This window comes from Desmodus rotundus, chromosome 7 (genome assembly GCF_022682495.2).
Source record: "Desmodus rotundus isolate HL8 chromosome 7, HLdesRot8A.1, whole genome shotgun sequence".
Taxonomy (NCBI): Eukaryota; Metazoa; Chordata; class Mammalia; order Chiroptera; family Phyllostomidae; genus Desmodus; species Desmodus rotundus.
The window spans coordinates 78,252,830-78,279,431 of NC_071393.1; the positions used below are offsets into that span (position 1 = coordinate 78,252,830).

At 41.7% G+C, this 26,602-nt stretch overlaps 2 protein-coding genes across 3 annotated transcripts; both read left to right on the plus strand.

The window, feature by feature from the left end:
* Positions 1-639: 639 nt before the first annotated feature.
* Positions 640-18,771, plus strand: AFG2B (AFG2 AAA ATPase homolog B). Of its 2 annotated transcripts, XM_024568036.4 has the most exons (8): positions 640-1,825; positions 2,696-2,881; positions 7,755-7,913; positions 10,516-10,725; positions 11,437-11,629; positions 13,001-13,131; positions 13,985-14,110; positions 15,937-18,771. In XM_024568036.4, the coding sequence occupies exons 1-8, from the start codon at positions 731-733 to the stop codon at positions 16,102-16,104; spliced, it is 2,268 nt and encodes a 755-aa protein (XP_024423804.2). In that variant the 5' UTR covers positions 640-730; the 3' UTR covers positions 16,105-18,771. The 2 variants fall into 2 exon arrangements, 1 of the variants encoding a protein (XP_024423804.2); XR_002975468.4 differs by lacking the exon at positions 15,937-18,771 and having other exon boundaries at positions 11,437-11,661; positions 13,985-14,109.
* Positions 18,772-22,008: 3,237 nt separating this feature from the next.
* Positions 22,009-25,532, plus strand: C7H15orf48 (chromosome 7 C15orf48 homolog). Its single transcript, XM_024568037.4, has 5 exons — positions 22,009-22,142; positions 22,279-22,340; positions 22,488-22,573; positions 23,916-23,976; positions 25,156-25,532. Exons 2-5 carry the CDS (start codon positions 22,305-22,307, stop codon positions 25,222-25,224), a joined length of 252 nt encoding a protein of 83 aa, XP_024423805.1. The 5' UTR covers positions 22,009-22,142; positions 22,279-22,304; the 3' UTR covers positions 25,225-25,532.
* Positions 25,533-26,602: the final 1,070 nt, after the last annotated feature.

The window sequence follows — 26,602 nt, forward strand, 5'->3', positions numbered from 1 at the left end:
AAGTTTAATGTAGACAGGCATCGCCTCTAATACAGGACTCAGTACTGCTGTCCCCCAAATAGACAATAATCACTCATCACATGAACAGGAGTGGTTATGATGGTGTACCACAAATAAGTCAGATGGCCCGGTTTTACTTCTTTCCCGTCTTCAAGGGGTTTAAAATGCTCCACTGTGCTTCTCCCTTGCTATGCTGGCGCTTTTCTATACAAAGGTTGGAACTCAGGTTGTCGAAGGCGCCAAGGCTCTTTCTCAGCTACTCCAAGTCACCTGAGACAGGATCACTCCAAAATACTGGGCCCGTGGGGACTGCAGCAGCTCTTCCCTAAAACAGCAGCCGCCAGGCTGACATTCCAAATGAGCACGTGGTGACGCTCGAGTCCGAGAGCCAGGGAGAGAGGATGCTGTGCCGGTGACTCTCCAAACCACCGAGTCGTTACACGTACTTGCGTTAGCTTTCCGCTGCCTCCCAGACGCCTGTGACGAACGCTTCCTCCGTGAAGCTCTGGAATCCGCCCGTGTATTTCTTCAAACCCTACACCACAACAAACCGTATCCCAGGGCCCAAGCCTTTCCGATTGGCTCTTTTGGCCTCCACTCATAGGCTAGTGACTTTTTTCCTGGTGCGTGCGCGTCACTTGCTTCCGGCTGGGACGCTCGGTGTACCGGCCTTTGCCGCCCGGGTGGAACACCTACCCGGCTTTGCTCGGTCTAGGTTCCTGCGCGTGCGATGGCTCGGGACTCAGGTCCCCTTCTCGAAGGACCTCTCTTAAGGCTCCTGCCCTTAGACACGAGGGACCGGGGCACCCAGCGCTGTCGCCTGGGCCCGGCAGCCTTCCGTGCCTTGGGTGCGCACCTGGGCTCGGCGGTGAAGATCTCGTTGCCTGACGGTGGCTCCTGCCTTTGCACCGCCTGGCCGCGGAGGGACGGAGCGGACGGGTTTGTGCAACTGGATCCCAAGTGCGCGAGCCCCGGGTGGGCAGTCGGGGCGCCGGGGTTCCAAGGGAGTCTCAGCCTGAGCCACCTCCGCCTGGTGCCCTGCCCGCCCCTTCGGCGCCTCACGGTGTGGCCGGAGTTGCGGGAGCGGGCGGGCGCCCCCGGTGCTCCAAATTCGGTCGCGGTGCTGGAGGCAGCACAGGAGCTTTTGCGGAACCGGCCGGTCTCCCAGGGCCACGTGGTGGCCGCCAGCCCCGGCGTCCCCGGCCCGGTGGCGGCCCTGCACATCGTCAGCGGGGTGCCCAGGCCGGATCCCGCTGGGCTGGTCACCCCTCACACCCTCATCGGCTTCAGCGGGGTGCCTCCGTCGGAAGCGCAGTCGCAGCCCGAGGTACCTTTGGGGGGCCTTTCGGAGGCCGCCGACTCGCTGCGAGAGCTCCTCAGCCTGCCTCTCCGCTATCCCCGCGCCTTGGCCACGCTGGGGCTAGCAGTGCCCCGTGGGGTGCTCCTGGTGGGGCCCCCCGGAGTGGGCAAGACCCAGCTAGTGCGGGCGGTGGTCCGGGAGGCGGGCGCGGAGCTGCTAGCTGTGAGCGCCCCCGCGCTGCAGGGCGCCCGGCCCGGGGAGACCGAGGAGAACGTGCGGCGGGTCTTCCAACGCGCCCAGGAGCTGGCCAGCCGCCGGCCCACCCTTCTCTTCCTGGACGAGGTAGACGCCCTGTGTCCGCGGCGGGGCGGCCCACACCAAGCCCCGGAGAGCCGCGTGGTGGCCCAGGTGTTGACGCTGCTAGACGGCTTCGGCGGGGACCGCGAGGTGGTGGTGGTGGGATCCACCAACCGTCCGGACGCGCTAGACCCAGCGCTGCGCAGACCTGGGAGATTTGACCGAGAGGTAAATAGGCCAGGCCAGTTAGGCCATTACTCTGGAACCTCGTCCTCTTCTGGCCCCGGCTGGCTTCCGCGAGGTGTTTGCCACTTAGGTTTGGAAATCGGTGAGGCTGGAGTGGGGCTGTTTGTCATGCGAAGGACACGTTCGGTCAATATCTGTATATGAGCTGTGAGCCAGGACGTTTTTCTCTGCAGTCAAATTGTTTCGAGAAGCTAGGTGGCCATTGGGGGTTAGTTTTGTTGGGCAGGTCCTGAAAAAAGAGCACTGTCATCAGTAAAGCTAACTTCTAGGGGAAGTAGTAGGTCTGCTACAAGTGCATTAAACCCTAATGAATTTGGAATCAGCATTTAAAATAGAAGAAATGCCTTGAGATATAAATGTGTTAAAATAAAAGGATGAAGACAGGGAAGAACTAAACCGGAGCATACATAAATAGTTTGAATTGTATTTAGTTGAAGAGATGTTTGAACTTTGTGGTAGGATTCTGAAGAGACAGATGATATTTGCACACTTTCAGCTTACTCTGCTCTGAACTTGAGTGGATTTCTTCTCGAACCATCTAGTCCCACTCTCTCAAATCACCTCCGTAAGAACTGGGACTTGGCTCTTAGAATTCGGTATAGTCTCAAAAATAACAAAAACTTCTTAAATGACCTATATAATTTTTATTGTGCAACTTAATAGCCAGTGTTAGTCTTCTGGAAAATGAGGATTTTCATATGTTCAGAATCTAAGGAATGCTTAAGAGTACACAGTAATAGTTCCTAATTGGCTCACTAAATTATTGTACATGTTTGTGAGGGTAAAAAATAATATTTTAAACTGTAAACTTTATTATTATTATTATTATTATTATTTTTGCTTCGCGTATAGGTTGTCATTGGGACTCCCACACTTAAACAAAGGAAGGAGATTCTGCAGGTGATTACCTCAAAGATGCCCATCTCTCCTCACGTCAACTTGAGCCTCCTTGCAGAAATGACAGTCGGCTACGTTGGCGCAGACCTGATAGCACTCTGTAGGGAGGCCGCCATGCACGCTCTGCTTCATGGTGAGAAGGTAGGAAACATGCCAAGAATATGTGTGCTAAGTTTTTTATTAAGGTAACAAATTAATTTGGGGGATTAAAAAAAGTGGTAAGTACATTTTCTTGGAACTTTTGATACTTTTGATACCTTCTACAGCTGTTTCTTACGTTTGAGAATATACTGCAGCTATGATGCCCCTTTAGTGTTGAAAACTTGAGTGTATATTTCCTAAAAACAAGGACTTTTACTGCAGTACAATTTTCACGATGAGGAAATTAACGCTGACAGGATACTTTAGACCTTACCCAAATCTCACCATTTGTTCCACTGATTTCCTTTAGAGCAAAAATTTAAAAAGGAAAACTGAAAATACCATTTTTAATCCAGGACTACACACTGCATTTAGTTGTTAGGATTTCTTAATCTTCTTCAGTCTACATTCTGTCTTTTATGACTTTAACTTTTTGAGAGTGCAGGTCAGTTATTCTGTAAAATATTCCTCACTTTGGTTTGACGAATGGTTCCTTATAACTTGATTCAGATTTTGCATTTTTGGCAGGACTCTCGCAGAATGATACTGTGTTCTTCTCGTTGCATCTGTTAGGTAGCAAATGATATCTCTTTGTCCCATGAACTTTGATTTCTTGGATAAGGTGGTATCTCCAAGATTTTTCTACTGTCATATTATTTCCCTTTGTTATTAATAAGTATCTTGTAGGGAAAATTACCTTTTCTAACTCAGGAAAAGATTGGGCACCTGGAATTTTATTTAAATTCGACTTTGACATTCAAATCTTTAATTTGTGAATTAGAGATGTTTAGAATATTAGCTTAACTACAATAGTTTTCAACACTGGAGATTAGAAAACCTGTTCACTTTGTATGTAATGAGTAACCTTGAACCCTAAACCCCTTTACAAGAAAATTAATTTCAACGTGCTGAGGACTGGGGACAAAGTTCCAATCTCTGTTGTAATGGACTTACAATTTTTAAAACTCAGTTTTGAATTTGTTTACTATGAAAGGATGACTTATCCTAAAATTTTAAAACCTTTTACCTAGATAATTTGTATCCTTCCTCAGTTCACGTATTTTTACTCTTACACTGACTTTGGGGAAGGAGTTACATAAACTTAAGTCCTCCTAATTTGCTCACTAAGTTATTGTTCATCTGCTGGGTTTAGAACCAAACCTTCTTAAAGATACAATGACAAGTCCCTGTGTACAGTTGTGAGGATATATGCCTTTTGAGGGGATGAAGAGAGTACCAAGGGATGGGAAATGGGATTTACATTTAGGATTCCCTCTGCTTTGAAGTTCCAGGTTTGACCTTAAGCACCTTGGCTTAGGTGGACCAGCCAGCTGCTGTCATCCTAGGGTGGAGCCCAGTGCTACTTGAGGAGGGGCCTGCCCAGGCATAGTTACCACAGGTGATGGCTGAGTTCTTAAACAACCAGGGGAAGTGGAAGAAAGAAAGGCATAAAGGAAGAAGGGACAGAGGCATCTGGAGAGGTACTGGCTCCATCTTTTTCTTCTTTCCTCCTCCAAGCAGCTGAGGGCCTGCTACTGCCTCTGTGTGTGCCAGGGTAGACAACGGGCACATTCAAGTTTGCTCAGCTTTTTGTGAAGGATTCCTGTTAAAGGATGAGAATTCACATATACACATGTACGCACAGAGGGAAAAGAATTTTATGTGCCTGAGAGTCAAGTGAAAAAATGTACATACAAGAGATCTGGAAATATAGATGGGAATATAGATTCAAATGTTAGTAGGTGTTACCTAAAGATTAATTAGTCAGGTGTCGAGTTTCTGATACTGCCAGCCAGTTTAAAAAAAAAGTTATTTAAAAGATTATTTAACAGTGTTCTTTGTAAGGAATAATCAACTATCAAGAAAAGTTATCAAGAAAGTAAAAATTGCCTGAAATCTCCCCTAGAGATCATAATTATTAACATTTTTAGGAATGCTGTTCAGAATTGTTCTATATATACATATTCACTTATATAATCTTACGTAAGTGGGATAAAATAGTTTGTTATTAAAAATGAAAATTTTTGGACAAGTAAATGTTTAGAATTTGATATGAGGGTAAATACTTAAATGTAATATGTACATTATAATTACAAATATGAGTTTTTAACTTGAACAAAACTATTGGCTTCACTAGAATGATTAAGGGAATTGCTAGAAGATTCTCCAGAATATAATTTTAAAGTGAAGCCAGCCTTTCTTTGCATAACATAAAACCTAACCAAAAAAGGAAATGATTTACTAATTTGGCCATTTGGAATGGCAGAACAATACCATAAGCAAAGATAAGACATGAGACAGGCTGGGAAAATGCTTTTAGCCCATGACAAGTACCGATTACCTTGATATAGAAACAGCTCTCATATATCAATAAGGAAAGACAATCCAAGAGAAGATGGGGAATAAGGCATGATCAGGTAGTTGGCAGTAAAAAGATTAGAAATGGGCGATAAACATGAGAAATTCTCTTTAAAGATCACATTTTCAGTTTTTTTAAATTTTCTATTTTGGGATCATTAAAACTTTAGGGAGAGTTGCAAGACGGGGAACTCCTGCTAAATCCTTTATCCAAATTCACCAGTTTTTAACAATTTGCATAATTAGCTTTATATTGGGTTGGCCAAAAAGCCTATTTAGTTTTTCCATAAAATAGAAGACACATTTTTCATTTTTACCAATAACTTTATTGATTTGGATATTTTGAGTATTGGCAATCCCCCGAGTGGTGTAACATTGGTTGTTCTCAATTAATGTCCCATGATCACTGTTAACTTCAACTGGCGTACCCAACCATGGAGCATCCTCCAGAGAGAAATCCGCAGCACGAAACTTCACAAACCACTTTTGATACATTTGATCAGTCAACAATACCTTCTCTGTAGACTGCACAAATCCTTTTTTTGCACTTCAGTTGCATTTTTACTTTTCTTGAAATAATAAATTATAATATGCCAAAAATGTGCATGTTTTCTTCTGTCTTCAACATTAAAATGGCTATACAAAAATTCACCAATCTTGGTAAGTTTTTTAAATGCACGCTGTTGTGACAGCTGTGACAATGCAGTCTTACAAAGTTGTTTCGAATGAGGTTAAACACAACTAAGCGCTACTAGAGCCACTGTGTGCAAACAACCAAATGAACTTTGGCCAACCCAATATTTTCTCTCTCTGTATATATGGATGTATGTATGTGTGTACGCACATTTTTTCTGAATCATTTGAGGATTGATTGCATGTATCCTTTATCCCATTATCCTTTAGTATGTTATGTCTATTTCTGAACAATAAGGATACTCTCATACACGACCACAGTATGGTTACGTGTAATCATTATATTCAGGAAATTTAATATTGATACAAAATGTTACGAGATCTACAGTCCATATTCTGATTTTGGTAATGGTTTTGATCTTTTTACCATTTTTTTCTTTGAGTACAGAATCTAGTCCAGGATAATGTTACATTTAGTTTTTACTTATTTTTAATCTTGAACGCTTTCATAGGCCTCTGTGTGTGTGTGTGTGTGTGTGTGTGTGTGTGTGTGTGTGTGTGAGAGAGAGAGAGAGAGAGAGAGAGAGAGAGAGAGAGAGAGAGAGAGAGAGATACTTGACCTTGATGTTTTTAAGGATTCAGGTGAGTGATTTTATAGAATGCCTCTCAGGTTGGGTTGTCTGATGCATCTCCACAGATCCAGGTTACACACGCCTGTTGGGAACACTGCCTAAGTGTAGTGTGTCCTTCTTAGGCTGTTCCATTTGGAGGCACAACATGTCCGCCGTCCCACGTCGGTGATGCCCCTAAGTGGTGACTGATGTGATCAACCAGTCAGGATTTTGTCCAGTTTCTCCACTATATAGCTGCTGTCTTTCCTTTTGCAACTAATGAATCTATGAGGAGACCTTTTGAGGTGACACAATATCTTGCTCCTCGTCAAACTTTCCCTCCCCTGGATTAGAATCCATTAATGATTCTTGCTCAGAAAAGCCTTTCCTATGATGGTTCCAAAAAAGGTGATTTTCCAATTTCTTTACTCCCTCGATCCCACTCTTGATTGAAGAAATTTAATTAACACAACAGTGAGTCCTGTTTCCTCTGTCACAATGGGAGAAATGTAAGAGTTTGGGAATGTCCAGTGTCAGAGAGGTGTGAGGAGAACAGCAGCTTTTTGTTTATTGGTGCAGCTTTGAGGACAGTTTGCTAATAGCTGTCACAACTGTAAGTGCACATGTTCTTAAACTCTGCAATTATGCTTTGAGGAATTACATAGAATACTTGACATGTAGCCCTGCTTGGTGTGACTCAGTGGGTTGGACGTCCTCCCACAAACCAAAAGGTTGCTGGTTCGATTCTCAGTCCGGGCACATGCCAGGGTTGTGGGCCAGGTCCCTGGTTGGGGCTTGTGAGAGCCAACTCATCAGTGTTTCTCTCACACATCTGATGTTTCCCTGCCTCTCTTTCTCCTTCCCTTCCCCACTCTCTAAAAATAAATAAACAAAACCTTTAAAAAATAGTACTTTACATATAAAAGTGAAGCAGAAAAAAAGGAGTGAGGTAGTGCTGTATAAATTGACATGAAAAGATTTCTAAGATAAGCAAAAAAATACAAATTAATATGTATGGTATGTTCCCATTTGTGTTATCTGTTTGCAGGGATATACACATGCTTATGATTATAAAACATACTGGGAGAATACATGGGAGACTGTTGATAGCCTCTGGGGATGAATGTTGGGGGGTCTAGTTTTTTGTACCACATGTATACATTTTATAATGATAAAATAGATTTACATATTTAAAGAGGATAAAAAAGGAATTATGTGTGCAAGTCTCACCTCATTTTTTGTTGGATTTTGTCTTGGGTGTATTTCCTTAGAACCAGGACAATCCAATGATTGATGAGACAGACTTCCTTGATGCTTTTAAAAAGATTCAGCCCTCCTCATTTCGAAGTGTCATTGGACTGATGGACATCAAACCTGTTGGCTGGGAGCAGATTGGTGGCCTTGAAGATGTAAAACTGAAGTTAAAACAGGTGAGAGAGAGAGGCTGCGTAAGCCAGTAGGATATTACAGTTTAAGTGTAATTAGTGCGTTTATGGTGACAGCAGACAGTGTGGACACCCCTCTTCCTGCCACCGCTAATTTCATCCCAACGTGTAAATCCAGTGATCTCTTTGCAGTCTATTTCATTGGGCTGCTGTAGGCATCAGATAGGAGTTGTCATACTTCGCTACCTCATTCTCTTTTTGTTTGTTTTATGCTTTAAAGAGTTCATAATGTAGAGCAGGGGTCAGCATCCTTTTTCTGTAAAGGGCCAGACAGTAAATATTTCAAGCTTTGTGGGCCATACAGTCTCAACTGCAACCACTCAGCTGCCGTGGTCGCACGAAAGCAGCCAAAGGCAACACGTAATGGGTGCTTGTGTTCCGTTGAAACTTTCTGTATGGACCCTGAAACCATATAGTTTTCACATCATGAAATATTTTTTTCCCGAGCATTTAAAAATGTAAAAATGACCCTTAGTTCACGGGCTGTATTAATACGTAGGTGGTGGGCCTTACTTTGGCCTGGGACTGGTAAAAGGGCAACATTATAATAAACAGTCAGCATGGCCCGGACGGCTGCTGGTACGGCTTCCCACAGTGGGTGTTGAGGGACACAACTCTCAGATGCGCTTGCCTGCTTTGCAGTCTCAGAAATTGATTTGGTCAACTTACCTTCCCGTGGTCGTGTCATAAGGAACTGGGTTTCTCTAACCACATACACAAAAGACTGATCTATAAGTATCCATTATAATTTATTCATCCTCACTAGGAGCTATATCTGCAGCGAACCCTGGCATCGCTGTGTCCATGGTTAAGTGCATTTATGATACGCCCGGATTTTCTACATGCATTGTCTCATTTAATCTTCACAAAGTACCTGAGAGATTAGCCACCCTTCCCTGTTGAAAACTCCTTAGCTTTGAGATGTTAAGCTTTCCTAGTTTCCTGAACACTCCTCTTCCATACCTTAAATGTTAGTGCCCCAAGCTCCTGGGAGTCCTCTTTTTGCATTCTGTGAATGAGTCAATGATTTTGATGTCCAAGGCTTCAACTCTACCCTGAAAACTTAACTCAAAAATCTTTGTATTCTGCACAGACATTCTTTTGATTATCAGAGCCACTTAGCTGCCCACCTACTGGATAACTTCCAGGGATCTCGAACTCAGCTTGTTCAAAGTTCAGCTAATTAACTCCACCTCCACACCTGGATTCCCTGCCTCAGTGCATACAGCCAGCCACCCCACCCCCAAGTCAGAAACCTGTCTTCTAAATGGATAGGGTCATAGCACGCATGCACATAACTTCCCCTCTGGATTTAGAACTTAGTCCCTGTGTAAAACACAATTACGTCTTATGTTTAAGTCCACCCCTTGCACACCTCCACTGCCTCTGACACATCCAGCCGTATTATTTTTGTAGTCTGAGTCATTACAAGAGAATTTTAACTAGTCTCCCTGCCTCTAGTTTCATTTCCTTCTAGTCTATTGTGTGTACTGCTTCCTCAATGTTGCCTAAAACTTTCAAGGCCCATTATGACCTGACTCCTCCTTCCATTTCAACTCTGTTGCTTTTTGGTTCCCCCATCCTCCCTCTGTTCCCGCTTACTGTTGGTGGGTGAATTGGGTGTCTCTCTGTATGTATTGTTTCCTCTCCATGGAATGCCCCTTCTCTCACCTGGTTGTTACTTTACAAGCCTATCTCCCCAACTAAAATATGAATTGCCTAGGTACAGAGGTCTTATCCCTTTTTTGTAGAGAAGCAATATAGCACAGCTAAAAGCTTCTGCTCTTGATCTGCACTGCCTGCAGTCGGTCTCAGTTCTGCCGCCTCACTAGCAGTCAGCCCTGGGCAAGTTACTTACCTTTTTTAAGCCTGAGTGTCAACATTTGTAAAATGATAATGATAAAAGTATCTACCTAAGAGGTAGTGAAGATTTATTTAACTATGTAGTTAACATTTATCGAGTGCCTGCTTTGTGAAGGTGTCATTCTAGGTGCTGGGGATTTAGAGGTAAAATTGACTTACGTTGTAGCAGAGGCAGAATGGAACAAGCCCAGCATGGAAAAATAATCATTTCAGGTAGTGCGCAAATAAGTGCTCCAAAAGTAATAGCTGGGCAGTAGCATGGAGTGTGACTAGGAGAAGCAGGGTCTGCTTTAATTATAGAGGTGAGGGAAGATGTCTTCGAGGACATGACATTTGAATTGAGGCCTGAATGATGAGGGGTAGCCACACAAAGATCTCGAGGGAGTGTCCAGGCAGAGAGAGAACAGCAGATAAAGGACCCGAGATGGGAACGGTCTGGGGTGTTTGGGCAAAAGTCAGGTTATGCAAGGCCTTGTAAGCAGTGGTGAGTGAGGAGTTTGGATTTGGGATTAATTCTAATTCTGATGGCAAGTCATTGAAGGATTTTAGGAAGGAAGTAATGTGACCTGACTTAGGTTACAAGATCGCTGGCTGCTCTGGAGAATGGACTGCTTTTCCAGCTCAAAATGGGTACCTGAGAATTGTTGAATGAGCAAATGAATTTACTGAATTATTCGATGTTTTATTGTTATACTAAAATGACCGTCATTTTTGTGTACTACAGAGCATTGAATGGCCTCTGAAATACCCGCGTGAATTTGTTAGGATGGGCCTGCCACCCCCAAAGGGAGTTCTCCTCTGTGGCCCCCCTGGGTGTGCTAAAACCACCCTGGTGCGGGCCCTGGCCACCAGCTGCCGTTGCTCTGTGGTTTCTGTGAGTGGAGCTGATCTCTTTTCACCTTTTGTTGGAGATTCAGAAAAACTCTTGTCTCAGGTTGGTTTGTTTATTGTCCCCCATGCAGTTAAGTGTACTTTTGAATTTTAAGTTCATACCTTAAGGATAAACCTTGTTTTTTAAAATGTAACTGGCTTTTCTCCAGTTAGAAAAGTTACACAGAGGGGAGGTGGGAAGGGAATAATGGGGGAAAGAAGGGGAAGGGTTGTCAAGGAACATGTACAAAGGACCCGAGGACAAACCTGGGGGGGTAGGATTGAGGGTGGGAGGTGGGGGTTGGTTGGGTGGGGGAGGGTGGTGGGAGAATAGCAGAGACAACTGTACTTGAACAACAATAAAAAAGAAATAAATCTGTTAATTTGAAAAAAAGTTTTACATATTTGTTTATTAGAAAACGTAGAAAATATAAATAAGAAACCGTTTATAATCTTTCTACCTATGTTAACATTTTGGTGAATTTCTTTCATCTTTCTGTTTCCTTGGGCAGGAGATATATATGTATCTTTATTGTGACTTTTTTTAACTTAACTTTTAAAATTCCATAATATTAAAAATTCTTTGAAAATACGGTTTTTAACCCTTGTGTAATACTCCGTGTTCCTAGTTTTATTTCTTTGTTCCCCAATCCTAAGACATTTAGAATTTTTCTCTTCTTTTTACATTATAAAAAGAGTAATGTAGAAAACATACATTCACATGAGTAAGGCATAATATATAGCTTTTAAATATTTTTATTTTTCCTAACAAAAGGTGTTTCGACAAGCAAGAGCAAATACTCCAGCAATTGTGTTTTTGGATGAAATTGATTCAATCCTGGGCGCTCGATCAGTCAGCAACACAGGATGTAATGTTCAAGAGCGTGTTCTTTCCGTTCTCCTGAATGAATTAGATGGTGTTGGACTGAAAACTATAGAGAGAAGAGGAAGTAAATCAGATCAACAGGGTAAATACAAGGAGCTGAAAAAAAGTGAAGAGGTATTTATTAGCCAGATTACACCAAAAATCCAGGCCAACATTAAACAGAATGCATTTGTACTAGCTTTCCCTGAGCTGGGTTCATCTTATAAGAAAGAATTATATAATTTCAATTTGACTCTGTTTGGGTTATTTCCAAAGCTGATAAAATTGTGATTTAGCTGGAAAAAGTGAGGTAAATTTTATAATAACTTATCTTAGCTATACATGAATGTGAATTTTATTTATTCTAAGGTGAAGAAATATAACTTTACATATTGTTAATGGAGAAGGGAGTTTCTTGTTGTTTCTATATCCTGAAAAAACAGTGTTCATCCTTAGTAAATTTTTTTTGGTGAAACAAAACAGATAATTATTTTCAATAATCTTAGAATTGAAAATTCCAGTTTCCTTGAGGAAGGGGTATTCTTGGTTATAATGAAGTTAAAATGACTTTTGGAAGCCCCTTCTTCCCTTCTGAGTCTTTTCTGAACAGAGTCTCGTATCCTTAAATAGCCCCTGACAGATAATTTTTCTTTTCTTCTATCCTTTTCCTGTTACTACTTATTTCCCATTTTTAAAATTGTTCCTTGGAAGGAAAGTCTTACAGCTCCTTAGGAACATGTGCCACTAGAATTCGAAGGGACCCATGAAGTTTTCTAACCAAATCTCAAAATGCAGGAATTACTCTGTAGCATCTTACAGGTGTTTGTCCAGCCTCAGCTAAAATACTTGCAGATAGAGGGAACTCACTGCTTTGAGAGATCACATTGCCAGAGAACTGTTGATACTTTGATTATTCAGTTCCACAAACAATTTTGCATGCTTCATATGTAAGGCCTTGCCCTGGCTGCTTATCTGCATCCAGGATTTACATACCTACAACTGAGGTTAATTGTTGTATTTCTGCATCTGGAAAGAAAAAGAAAAAGTAAAGTAAATCTCTCTCTTTAAGGAGACGAGCCAAGACTTTTCATAGCCATACATCTCCATGGGTTTGTCATGTGCTTCTGTCTCTTCAGGTCTTCCATTTAAGTTATATTAACATTCCCTGAGGCTCAGGTGCCCTCAGACACCAGATAGATGTTGTCTGATCTGAGGGAAGGTTTTTCTTGGAGAGATGTTCCCTCAGAATCGCCACTCCCCTCATCATGTGCGCAAGTAGCTCTTCGATGAACAATTTGCTGATGCAGCACCTTGATATTGAGAAGGTAGTCTGCATAGGAGGTATAAGCACTCTAGTCCCAAGAAAAAAAATCCCTATTTAAAAACAAATGGACCTACTGATTTATAATTTAAAAAATACAATTAATAATTAATAATTTATTGGCATTATCTTGTATTATGTGTTTTCCCTCAGACTTTCAAGAAGTGTTTAATCAAAATGTCATGGTCGTCGCGGCAACAAATAGACCGGATGTGTTAGACGATGCCCTGTTACGGCCTGGAAGGCTGGATAAGATTATTTATATTCCACCTCCAGATGCAAAGGTATCATGGTCCACATTCACTCTGTGTGAGAGTATGAACTCTAAGGGGCCTGGCAGAACCGAATCCCAAACTGGGTTCTGCATTCTTCCTTGCCTGGTGGCCCTTCATAAATCATCTTTTCCATCTGCTTTTTCTGAGTACTTTGGCCCTGCTGTCAGAGAAACAGAAGCCAAAAAGTAAGGTAGTAATTTCAGTGAAATTACTAAGTTTGTTGAGTCTACTCACCATTATTTTGTAACCAGAATGGAGGAATCCTAAAGCGTTAAAAGGGTTTTGGAGCTTATGTGGGTCAGCATCCTTATTTTACAGTGGAGAAATCTGAGGTGTCAGAGATTACACAGTGTATCCACAGCCAACGAATCAGTGAGTTCTTTGCCCTTTCTGCCCAGAGCCACTGGCAGGGAGGGTGAAAGACACAGAGAATGGTTTTTCTTCCCTTGGGCTTTTCTCAAGTTTTGAAGGGCTGAAAAAATTTTTGTAATGTCTGTTACCTTTTTTGGCTGTGTCTGATAGCTCATGTATTTACTTTCAAACATGTCTGATGGCACTGTTTGTACCCAAAAAGAGATTCATCATGTCTCTTAATGAGATGTAATAACTATGATTGGCTATTTTAAAAATTAACTGTAAAAATATTAAAATTTTATCATGATATCATTTATACCATTGTAAAATGAGCCATTGATGAGTTAATCTTTTTTTTACCTCTGTAGAAGTGATTCTTATTGTTTGATTCTTAAATACATATCCTTTCTATGTAATATAATGGGAAACTCTAACTTGAAATGTTCTAATACAGCATGTGTCAGACAGAAATGTTATGAGGTTATAAACATGTCATATTTTGTTCCAGGGCAGGCTTTCCATTTTGAAAGTCTGTACAGAAAAGATGCCAGTGGGGCCTGATGTTTCCTTAGAAAACCTAGCTGCAGAAACCCGCTTTTTCTCTGGAGCTGATCTTGGAAACCTCTGCAAAGAAGTAAGTTCATTAGTGAAGAAATGTTGGGTTCAAAGCATTTCTTCCTTTATTCATCTCTTCATTCACTCAGCAGTATTTACTGACAGACGTCTGTGTGGCAGGCGCCAGGCAAGGTGAAACAGACAGAGGCAGCCCCTTTCCTTACAGACTGCTAGGTTGATGGAGTGTGCAGAGAGGCGAATCTTAACACTGAACTGGCAATTGAAAATATGTAGTGAGTCGGGGAAGTTTGGGGTGCTGTGAGTGGAAGCATCTAGGAAGAACACCAGACTTGGGTGTCATGGAAGGCTTTGTGAGAGACGGACGGGGTGTGAACCAGACGTGGGAGGATGATGAGGGGTTACCAGGCTAAGGGACGGAAGAGGAGTGTTTGAGGCAGAGGGAATAAAATATGCAGACGACTGGAGACAGGAAACGACATGACATTATTGAAATGGGCAGGGGCTGGACCGCTCGGGCCCTTCTGAGCCACTTTAAGGCATTTAGACTTTATTTTGAGGACAAAAGAAGACATTGTCCATGTTTTTCTCTTACCATAAACTTTTTTAAGTTTAGATAAATTTTATTATTATTTCTTTAATTTCATTTTTCAATCACAGCTTGCATTCGGTATTATTTTGTATTAGTTTCAGGTGTACAGCATGGTGGTGAGACAGCCATGCTTTCCCTGGTGGCCTCCTGGTACTTTCAGGGCGCACCTGGCACCATGCGTAGTTATCGACTGCGTTCCTTGCACTGTACCTTACATACCTACGCCCATTCTGTGACTGCCAACTTGTACTTCTTAACCCCTTCGCCTTTTTCACCCAGTCCTTCCATCCCACTCCCCTGCGTCAACCATCAGTCTATTTCCTGTATCTGTGATTCTCTTTCAATTTTGTTTGTTCATTTATTTTGTTCTTTAAATTCCACACATATATGAAATCATGTGGTATTTGTCTTTCTCTGTCCGACTTATTTCACTTAGCGTAATACCCTACCCTCTAGGTCATTCCATGCTGTTGCAAATGGTAAGATTTCATTCTTTTTTACGGTCAAGTCATATTCCATTGTATCTATACACTGCAGCTTTTTTATCCACTTGTCTGTCGGTGGTCACTTGGGCTGCTTCCGTGTTTTGACTATTGTAATGCCGCAGTGGACATGGGGGTGCATATATTCTTTCCATAAACTTCGGTAAAGTATAACATTCAGAAAAATGCATAGATCATAAGGGTACAGTTTGTTGAATTAACATAAAGTGAACACATCTGTATATCCACCTATTGGCTTAAAAAAGACTGTTATCAACACCCCAGAAGCCTCCCTTGGGCCTTCCCACTCTCTATCCCAAAGGAAACCACTCCTGAACATTCAGGTTTCCTACTGTCTTACTATTATGAACTATGCAGCCATGAATGATCTTATACATGTCAGTTGGTATACATGTGTGTGCATGTCTGTTTCATGTATGTATATATCTAGAAAGAGAATTGCTGGGTCATAAAGTATGTGTTAGATCTGTTCCCTTGTGATCAGTGCTGTGTCCCTGTTTGGAAGGAAACTCCTAGACTGAGGTCAGGAAGATAGTCCCTGATCTTCAAATACGTAGATGGGCCCACAATGAATATATTATTCTGCAACTTTTTTTTTTTTTTCCCGATTAAGGCCAGAGATTAATGGAGAAAAAAGTTCTACTAAGAGGACTTCAATTACTAACTTTTTAGCTTAATGTTTTGGTTGTCACGAATATTGGAATTCTGTGCAGTGAGCCTGAGCTGTTTGCATTCAGACTTTGTATATTATAAAACAAAAATGAAGCAGATTATTTCTTATTTCTCTCTTAGGCCGCCTTGCTGGCTCTGCAAGAAAATGGACTAGAAGCAACTGCTGTGAAACAAGAGCACTTTCTAAAGTCACTTCAGACTGTAAAGCCGTCCTTAAGTCATGAGGATTTGACATTATACAAACACTTATTTCAGAAACAAGGATTTTCTAATTTAGAGGATATTTAAAAATTATATGCCTGCTCAAGGATTAATTGAAATGTGAACTTGAGCTATAGTTTGCAACTTCACAGTTTTAAAGTTTGTATATATGTTATTTCCTGTAAATCAAACAAACAAACTTGTGCCTGATAAGCTAAGATTTATCTTATTTCTAAAAGGTATGTTAAAATACTGTAATTTAGGAAAAAGGTATATATATGTGTGTTGATTATGCAGTGGGGTGGTGGTGGTTTTGTTTGGTTTGGGTTGATTGCTTTTTTAACTTTATTTTGAAATAATTTCATACTTACAGAAAAGCTGCAAGAATAGCATAAAGAACTCTGATATATTCTAACCCATAGTCACCAATTTTTTACATTTTGCCATATGCTGAACTGCAGACATACCTCGTTTTACTCCCCCTCACTTTACTGCGCTTCACAGATGTTGCATTTTTCACAAATTGAAGGCAAGACCCCCCACCAACAAAAAGATTACAGCTCGTTTTATTGTGATACTTTATTGCAGTGGTTTGGAAGTGAACCTGCCATATCTCTGAGTTATGCCTGTGTTTAATAATAGATATTGTACCCAGAGTTTCATCTGGATAAGACTCTTGCATGTGAACTGGGAACTTCAAAAATTTGAAATATGCTAACATTTTCATGAAATTTAAATATTTCAGAAGCTGTACAATTTTTGAGCATTCACTATGTGGTGGGCATTGTGCTGGCCTCAAGGATCCGGTGTAGGAAAAGATGCATTTGAGAATGACTGATGAGAAGATCTCAGGGGTAACTGGATGTAGCTGGGGGAAGTCCAGATGGCTCCGAGGTCTCTCACCTGATTAGCTGGGCAGGTGGTGGTGCCAAGACAAAGAATTTGGGAGGGAGAAAAATGGGGACTGTTCAAGGGAGGGGTGGATAAGGAAGCAAATGAGTTAGACTAGGTATGTGTCCTGACTGGGAATCGATCCCACAATCTTTCTGTTACAGGACGATGCTCCATCCAACTGAGCCACACTAGCCAGGACCAGTGTATATTTCTTACAAATAAGGTTATTTTCTTATGTGACCACAGTGCATTTATCAAATTCAAAAAATTGAACAGTAATACAACATATTAATCTATCCTCCCGTGGTTTTCCATCCATCGTGCCCATAGTCATTGGTTTCCTGTTTCAGAATCCAGTCTAGGATCATATCCATCTAGTTGATCTTTTTCCTCTTTAGCCTCTTAAAATCTGAGACAGTTCCTCAGTCTTTTTTGACCTTGACATTTTTGAAGAGCACAGACTATGTTACAGAACAATGGTTCCCGATTTGTGTTCGTCTGGCATCACCAGCGGAGCCGAACGTAAGTGCTGTCCTGTCCTCAGAGATCTCAGCTGGAGGCACGGGGTGTCTTTATTATGGGTCACGTTAATTTTGATCACTCATTTATGGATTACCCAGTTTCTCCACTCCATAGCTACTATTTTTTCCTTTTGTAATTGTATTTTTAAGGAGATAGATCACATGTACATTTTAATTTTGCTTTATTACAAAAGTAATTAGAGTGCTAGAAAATACAGGTAACCACAAAGAAAACACTTGGGTATTTGACCTTCCAGTCCCTTATGCAGGTATAGATAAGACATGGTACTATGTAACTTTTTTTTCTCACCTAGCAATATCTGGTAAGCGTCTCACCGAGCCTTTCTTCACTCACAAGGTGCCCTAGCAGTTGTTGGAGTTAAGTGAATGAGACAGACATCGTACCAACAGGCGAGCTGGGAGCACGGGTCTCAGACATGCAGTGAATTGCATACAACCAAAAGGAGTTGAGGGGATGATCAGAGCGTAGTGCGTGAAATATACAAAGTCATAAATGTTAAGTTGTTGGGAAGTTGTTTCTGACTGGAGCCAGGACTCACTAGCAAAACCTCACCTTTGGGGGAATAATTATTTATAGGTATAATAACATCGCAATTCATCTAAATCATTCTAACAAGCTGATCCCTCGCTTTTGAGTAGTGGGGAAAATGCCTAGAAAACTCTTAGAATTCTGACAGCTTTCATTCATGTTCTCTCTCAATTAATTGATTTTATAGGACAAGGCGGCCATTACGCTTTGCCATCCCTACGCCTGAGGCACCCTGGCCCGAACCCCTTAACTCAGACTCCAGCTGTAGGCCTCTTGTTTTTTCCGTGAAAAAGTTGGTCGTATCAGGCTGGAAATTTAGTATCCAAACTTTGGTTAGAAGCTGAATTTTTATTTGAAAATGTCTGTTAAAATTGTAACTATAACTTATCAGAACTTTGGAAGCCCCCGGAGGACAAAGCCGTGTGTTTTCTCTCATTGGAATACTCAATAAATGAGCAAGTGAGGTCAAGGATTTCTTTCACTCAGTTTTGTTTTTTTTTCATTTATTTTTTAAATTAAGTTTACCGGGGTGACATTGGTTGATAACAAATTTCAGGTGTACAACCTGATACCTTGACAGCTGTATGTCCTATTGTGTGCTCACCACCCAAAGCTTAGTCTCCTTCTCACCATATATTTGATTCCTTTACCTTCCTCATCCTCCCCCCACCTCAGTTCACCTTTGGTAACGACCTATCTGTTGGCTCTGACTCAATTTTCATGTGATTGGAGGATGGCTCTGGGCAGCTTCCAAAAGCTGTTCTTAGTCGGTGGGAAAATCACGTCAGGTTCTAAGTACCTGGGAAATACGAATAGCTTTCCCTGCACACGCAGGGCCAACTCCTTTCTGAGCCACGTTAACAGCCTTAAACCATAAAGTAGTACACCTCAGACATGCCAACATTTAGCCGATCCAGTATTTGCTAAACCTGCTAACTAGGTAGCCACTGAACGGTGGGCAGAAAGAATTTCAACAACAAAAAATTCAGTAAAAATGTTTTTTCTCATCAAGCGTGAGCTGAGCTGATTGAAATCTAAGTTTAAGTTCCTGGTGTGGGAACCGAACGGTCATGACTCCATGTTTCTGAAAGCCTGAGTTACAGAAATTAAGAGAAGATTCCAGAAGTTTCTGGCAATTGAGGTGGGGAGGGGAAGCTCCCAGGATTATGAGCTTCGGGGCAGCCACAAAGGGTGAAGCGTCCTGAATGGGTTCCTTTGTTGTTTTTTAAAGATTTTATTTATTTTTAGAGATGGGAAGGGAGGGAGGAAGAGGGAGAGAAACATCCATGTGAGATAGAAACATTGATGGGTTGCGACTCGTACACTCCTGGTCCTGGGATGGAACCCGTAACTCAGGAGTGTGCCCTGACTGGGAATCACGTCAGTGACCTTTACCTTTCGGGGACCACACCCAGCCAACTGAGCCACACTGGTCAGGGCCCGTTCCTTTAGGCTTTGAAAGGTGGGAGCTGTGCCTGCTAGGCATCCTGGGAAAGACCAGATGATATATGGACCTTGAATCTCCCACAAATTCAATAATCGGGGCATTAACTGAAAGGGGCTGGGGGAAATGTGGCTTTCTGGGTGTGATTCTCACTGCTGCAATAGAAATAAGCAAATTCTAAAGGTTATACGGACACTACATCTGTAAACTATACATGATTCCAATATGTGAATTTTAAAACACTTCCTGAACATTTTCAAATGCATGTAAAAGTGGAAGAGACTAACAAACTCCCACATACCTAACTCTAGATTTTATACTATTTTGCTAAATTTGCTTTATTTTTTATCAAATTTGTTTTTATTTGTTGTTTTAAAGCAAATCTCAGACATCATATTTCTCCCTTAACTGTTTCCATATACATACATACACTCTTTTAAACGGATTTTTACATAACCATACCACCATTATCACACCTAACAAAATTAACAACACTCTTAATATTTCATATCTAGTCTGGATTTATAGTTGCCCCCAAGATGTCTTTTAACAGTTGGTTTGTCTGTTCAAATAAATACCCTCACCTTTGGTAAGCTTTGTCAGACCCCCTTAGTCAGAATTAATCATCTGTTTCTGGCACCAGATAATGCGTGGGGTTAGAATGTATGGGCTACATAGTAAGACCCTTGAAGTAAGAGACTTGTGTCTTATTAATCCTTTGAATTTACTGCACCCCCATCCTCAGCATAATGCCTAGACTACTATAAAACTATACTGCATTTTGAAAAGAAATAACATCAACAAAGCAGCACTCTGAATTTAAGATCATTATACATTCTAAGATTTCTTCCTGTCTTCCATCTACCCTTCCTTCCTAGAAAACTTACATTTAATTAACAAAATGAAGCTTTTTAAAGAACCTTATGAGAAAAGCAGCTTTAGAAATCCTGCAGAAGGAGCACTAAAAGGCTTCTTTAATTCTATTCAATACACACTTGGGAGAATTAAAGCTGAATTTTCTTAAGTATCTGATATGAATCTGACCAATAGGCAAATGTCTCCAGTTACAGCTCTGGGTTACACAGTAAGAATCCTTGTCAGAATAAGTGGGTGAGAAGCTACATTTATAATCTGTTTTATATAAAACATATCTTTGCGAATAATAGTTACTATTTAATTGAGTGTCTATTATAATCAAGGCAGAATGTCACGTGCTTTACTTACATGCGTGTAAGTATTCTAACTTTTTACCCCCAACTTCCTCCTGAGCTAGGTTTGTTCCAGGTTATAGGTATACAACCTGAGACTCATAAAGGTTAGGTAGTTTCTCGCAGTCATCTAATTAAGTGTGGCAGGGGTGGGTTCTGATCTTAGGTCACAGGTGGCAAACACAAGGCCGGTGGGCTGAATCCCCCCTCCACCTTATTTTATCCGTCCTGACACCTTGTTTCTACCTGGCAGCCTGCAGAGCTCTCACTGAACTGTTAAGGAGTAGTTACATTTATAAGGTCCTAAAAGTACATTCGGACCTTTGAAGGCAACCACCGTGCTAATGTGGCCCTGGGTGAAAATGAGTTTGACACCCCTGCCTTAGGTAGAATTAAAATGGGGTTGAAAGAGAACGGCAGATGTTTCCATTTTAACCTTAACTCATAGCTTGAACTTCAAACAGTTTTAAAATAATTGTTTTAAATAACTTTTTAAATTTGAGCTTGCGCGCTTGGCTTAATTGCAGTAGCTAGGAGCTGGGTGAGCAAAGAACAGTGTTGAGTGCCAGACAGACCTGGGTTCTGAGGACAACTCTGCCACTTACTGGCTATGTGCCTTGAACATCTCTGAGCCTTAATAACATACTTTGCTTGCAGAAACGTCGAGAAGATTCTCCCACAGAGCCTGGCAAACAGCTCCTGTTTTAATGGAACTGTTGTTAACATCGTTTCCCTGGTTTTGCAGCCACCTGCATGCTCTGTGCAAGGCGAGGCTGGTAGCTTAGGGGTAAATTAAAAAAGGATCTGAAGATGAAGCCAGCAGACCAGGTTGTCTCAGGGATGGACCTTATTCTAGAAACGGTTCCAGATGATTCTTTTTGTTCTCCTTCACCCTCGACTTTTTACTGGAAAAAAAAATCGGGATAAGAAAATTATTCTGGAAGGAGCTTTACAACTTAATTTTCATTATTTTCACATGTACGCTATAGCACATTTTGGAGGTTTTAATGTGATTGGATTCATTATAATTTAGCTGCCTGCACCTGGGAGCCTCCCCCTGGGGAGCCTCCACTCTGCAGCTTCTTTTCAGGACCCCCTTTCATATGTGTTGGTTTTCACCCAGGACTTGGCTGTCAGCGCTCTCGTTCTCCTCCCTCGTAGGCGCCTGGGATAGCTGCGAACCACCCAGAGCGCCAACGCCCGGCCCGGGCTCGCGACCGGCGGCGGGTAAGAACCGCGGCAAACGGCAGGGGGCGCCGGCGCCCGCGTTCGGCTGCGCAGCGTCGGCGGGCACGGCGTCCTGCAGGGGGCGCCCTGGAGCGGGAGCCCGGCGATGAAGGTGAGTCAGGTCCCGCACGTCCCCCACCCGACTCATGACCTGTGACTAGAACGCCCCGGCCAGGCCCCTTCCGGGGGTTGTGGTCAGTATATAAGGAGCCGAGGCCGGGGCCTCTGTGGGTTGTGGTCGTTAGCATCGTCCGCGCGCGGCGCCCCGCCCCGCCGCCCAGGTGAGCCGCCCGAGGCGAAGGCGCAGCAGTGCCGGCCCGGGCTGCCCTTTGGAGTTGGTTGGCCTTTTCGGCGCCCACCAGGTTGGGTTCAAGTGGCTGAAGTTTTGATCAGTATCTTGGATTTTTTTTACTCTAGATTTGGCATTCTACACTGAGGTCATCATGAGCTTTTTTCAACTCCTGATGAAAAAGAAGGAAGTAAGTATTTAAAGCAACTGAAAATCTTGACTAAATGTTTTTAATTTTTAAAGATGAACAGGTGGTGGGTGCATAGCTATCCTGTGACATGTCAAATACTGCACGTTGAAACATCGGAATATTTACCCTCAACCTGTTCCCCGTTAGCTTATTCCTTTGGTGGTGATCATGACGGCGGCAGCGAGCGGAGCGACGTCTTTTGCTGTATATTCCCTTAAGAAATCCGATGTGATGTAAGTAGACGTTTATTGTTAAAACGTTATTAGCAATGTTAGGATGACCTTCAGTTTATAAAATGTATGATATCAATTTCCTAGTTTCCCCCCCAGGACAAGAACGTCAAATTGTGAAGCTGGAGTCAGGGCTAGAAAGCATCCCGATAACAGAAGACTTAAATTATGATATTTGTAAAATTAGTTTGTTTATTGATTCTAAATATTTTTTCATCCATTGCCTCCCCTTCTCCTGCAGCAAAGCAAGTTTGTTTTTTAACTTAAATTTTGACATTTAACATTCTTAAATGATCTTTTGGGATATCCATCATCAAACTTGGATCATCATTTTAATTTTTTAAAAAAACATTTTAATTTTTAGAGAGAAGGTAGGGAAAGAGAGAGAGGAGAGAAGCATTCATGTGTGAGAGAAACATGCCTCTCGCACATCCCTGACAGGGGACCTGGCCCCAAATCCCGGCATGTGCCCTGACAAGAAATTGAACTGGTGACCTTTTGGTGGGTAGGCCAGCGCTCAACCCACTGAGCCACACCAGCCAGGCATTTTATTTTATTTATTTACTTATTAAAGATTTTATTTATTTATTTTTAGAGAGGGGAGGGCAGGAAGAAAGAGACAGAGAGAGATAGCATGTGTGGTTGCCTCTCATGCTCCCCCTGCTGGGAACTTGGCCCTCAACCCAGGCATGTGCCCTAACTGGGAATCAAACCAGCAACCCTTTGGTTCACAGGCCAGCACTCAATCCACTGAGTCACACCAGCCAGGGCTCAAATTTTAAAATTTCAATTTGCTAGAAAGATCTTTCCTAATGTGGTAGAGTTTATAGATTTAGTTATTTGCTACAAATTAATCTCAGCTGTGGATATAAGATAAAATGCCATATATTGTGGAATATGAGGAAGAGAAAAACTTGAAATGGAGCCTGGCCCAGTGCAGGGCTACAAAGGGCAGCTTTGGCAGGGGGCCTAGGGTTCTGTAGTTCACCACCTGCAGAGTTCAAGCCCAGCCCTGCCGTAGGTCCCAGAAACCAGGGCAAGGACATTTTTGCTTTCTGTTAGCCTGGGTTTCCACCCTTATTGCTATTCAGCTTATGAAAATATTCTCTAATCTAGCCCAATAAAGATGGAATTCAGATCTCCTATGCTGCAGAGGAATTAATCCCTAATGTTTGAGTCAAACCCGTGAAGCTCCTTTAAGGAATCTTCCATCGCTTTCAGTTAACTAACAGATGAATGCCTTAGTGTGCAGTTTGGGCCTGTCCCTAACATGTTTATAGACCAGTATCAGAGTTGGTTTAAATTCACCTACTTTAACGTTTAATCAGCTTTCTTTTATTTGTAGCATTGATCGAAAAAATAATCCAGAACCTTGGGAAAGTGTGGATCCTAATGTACCTCAAAAGGTATTTCTGAACTTAAAAAAATTGTTTACATTTAGCCCAAGCCTTAGGATCGTTGCCAGCAAAATAGATTTAATACCTTTCACTTTTAGGGGCCATTTAGTGTCAAAGGGAGTGCTATAGAGTTTAGAGATCTAGTTCAAATCTCTGCTCCATTATTCACAGGTGATTTTAGCCAACTCAGCCTCCCTGAGGCTCTCAGAGTCTATAACGTGGGCACAATAATAGGGTTAAGAAGATTAAAAAAGATAAAATACATAGAGTCCTTTAGCATTGTGCCTAGCCCATAGTAGACACTCAAATATTAACTTCTTTCATAATTGCAATACATTATCTCATTTAATCCATTACTTGTATAAATATAACGTAAGGTCTTTTGTAACACATTATAGGAGTTCCCGAAAAACAAAAGTACCGTTCACTTCAAGCAAAAGTAGCTAATATTCACTTATTCTTTTGAGACTATTGCAAAGACTTCTAGCATTTTAAATATCTTGGAAGTAATAAACATTTAGTCTGTTAGACTGAACAATACTTAGGTCTGTCAGGCTATTTTTTTTTTTTAACAAAACTTTCAAATAACACAGTCTGACGTGGTGAGGACATTTATGATCTTTTAAAGCTACCTACATTTCATTTCATTGGTCCAGGAATAATAGAAAACTTGTGAAGATAAATGAGAATTTCTGAATGTGACTTTTTTGGAAGTCAAGGACTATCCATAGCTCTGTCCCTTTTCTCTTATTGTATAATTTAGATCCTTTGTACTTTTCGCGAGTTAATTAGAATGAGGAAATTTTGTGTAGAGCCGGCTCTCTGCCACATTCCTGCGCTAGGAGCATTATACACCCACTCACGGGAGCAGACTCACTTTTTAAACTTACAGTTCATGTAAAACCATGGGAAATTTAAAAATATAGATCCCATTAAGGGGAAGATATATAAGACCTTTCTCTGTGATCCTATAACACTCAAGAATGCAGGGGGTGTTTGGAGGGATAGGGTGATAGAAACCAGCCTATATTACTGTCTTGTCCATGTTTTGGAGATGGGAAGAGGTGATCCTTTGATTACAAATGCTACGGTGATGCCTTTTCAAAGAGTGTGGACAAACCCCCAAAGGGGGCGTAAGGATAAAGGACAGATCCTAATGAATCATTTTATTTTGCTTTTTTATTTAAGCTTATAACAGTCAATCAACAATGGAAGGCCATTGAAGAGTTGCAGAAGGTCCGAAGGGCAGCCAAATGACCAGTCGTCGCCACTCTCTTCCGAGGAGTGCGCTACGAATCCAGTACTTCTGCACAAACTAGATGATGGATACCAGTACGGGGAAATGCTTCTGTTACGTGTTTAGGGCTTGCCTACGTTGTCAGACTCTGGATGAGGAATTGTAAAGGTAGTGCAGCAGTAACTACATGTCTAAAAATAAGTTCATTGTTGTACATTTGAATTTTGTACATTGAAATTTTTATGTTTATGATGCCTGAATGTTTTCCTTAAAGTGTATAAAGATTTGTAAATTAGATTATCTATAATAAAATGCCATTTGTGCAATATTTCCTAAAGATTAAATACATATTTAAATGGGGGAAGAAGTCTTACTGGAGAAAAACACCTTTTAAAGCATAGCACTTCACCAGCCTGTGAACCAGAGTTGCCAGTTCAATTCCCAGTCAGGGCACAGGCCTGGATTGCAGGCCACGTCCCCAGTAGGGGGTGCACAAGAGGCAAACACACATTGAGGTTTCTTTCCCTCTCTTCCCCTCTCTCTAAAAATAAATAAATAAAATCTTTAAAAAATATTTTTAAAAATAAAGCATAGCCGTTCATATTTTAATTAGTATTCAGTACAAATTTCTGTGTAAACTTTTCTTCCAAGTTTATTCATCCACCAGAAATTTATCAGGCACCTAGTGTTACTTGGCACTGTTCAGGTGCAGGTGAGCTAAAGCAATGAACAAAACCACATTCTGGAGAGAGATGAAGAGAAAAGATGGTGAGCGAAGGACAATGAAGAAGAGATGGGGTATGAGACCTGCAGGAGGATAGTGCTGGGATTCTGGAGGTGAACAGGAGTGTGAGGTGTGCTGAGATTGGCCCTGCAGAGGTTCCTGTGAGGATTGTGCAGAGGAGGACGAACAGCACCCTGCAGAGTCTGGGGCCCCTCTCTACTCTGGCCAGTGGTGACCTGGAGACCAAAGGTGCAATCGTACCTAGCATGCCCCCGGGTTCCCCTGGGACTGTTCCATAAAATTGCTTTCTGTTAACTTTTTTAAATAATTGAGATATAATTCCCATACCATAGTATTCATCCACTTAAAGGTCATAATTCAGTGGTTTTTATTTTTAGTATATTCACAAAGTTTTATCACCATTTCTATCATCTAGTTCCAGAACATTTTCATCACCCCACAAAGAACCCTGTGCCTATTAGCAGTCACTGCCGATTCCTGACCCCAGCTCCAGGCAAACACTAATAAAATGTATCTATGGATTTGCCTATTCTGCACATTGTATATAAATGAAATTACACAGTATGTGGCCTTTGTGTTTAGCTTCTTTAACTTAGCACAATGTTTTCAAGATTCATCCATGTTGTGTCGTGTACCAGTGTTTAATTTCTTTT

What these genes read in the sequence shown, in the direction of transcription:
- AFG2B (XM_024568036.4), top strand. Translation starts at nt 731, where the DNA reads ATGGCTCGGGACTCAGGTCCCCTTCTCGAAGGACCTCTCTTAAGGCTC. An exon ending in TAAAACTGAAGTTAAAACAG is followed by an intron (nt 7,914 to 10,515) that starts GTGAGAGAGAGA and finishes TGTGTACTACAG; the next exon opens with AGCATTGAATGGCCTCTGAA. An exon ending in TTGGAAACCTCTGCAAAGAA is followed by an intron (nt 14,111 to 15,936) that starts GTAAGTTCATTA and finishes TTTCTCTCTTAG; the next exon opens with GCCGCCTTGCTGGCTCTGCA.
- C7H15orf48 (XM_024568037.4), top strand. Translation starts at nt 22,305, where the DNA reads ATGAGCTTTTTTCAACTCCTGATGAAAAAGAAGGAA. An exon ending in CTTAAGAAATCCGATGTGAT is followed by an intron (nt 22,574 to 23,915) that starts GTAAGTAGACGT and finishes TTTTATTTGTAG; the next exon opens with CATTGATCGAAAAAATAATC. An exon ending in ATCCTAATGTACCTCAAAAG is followed by an intron (nt 23,977 to 25,155) that starts GTATTTCTGAAC and finishes TTTTTATTTAAG; the next exon opens with CTTATAACAGTCAATCAACA.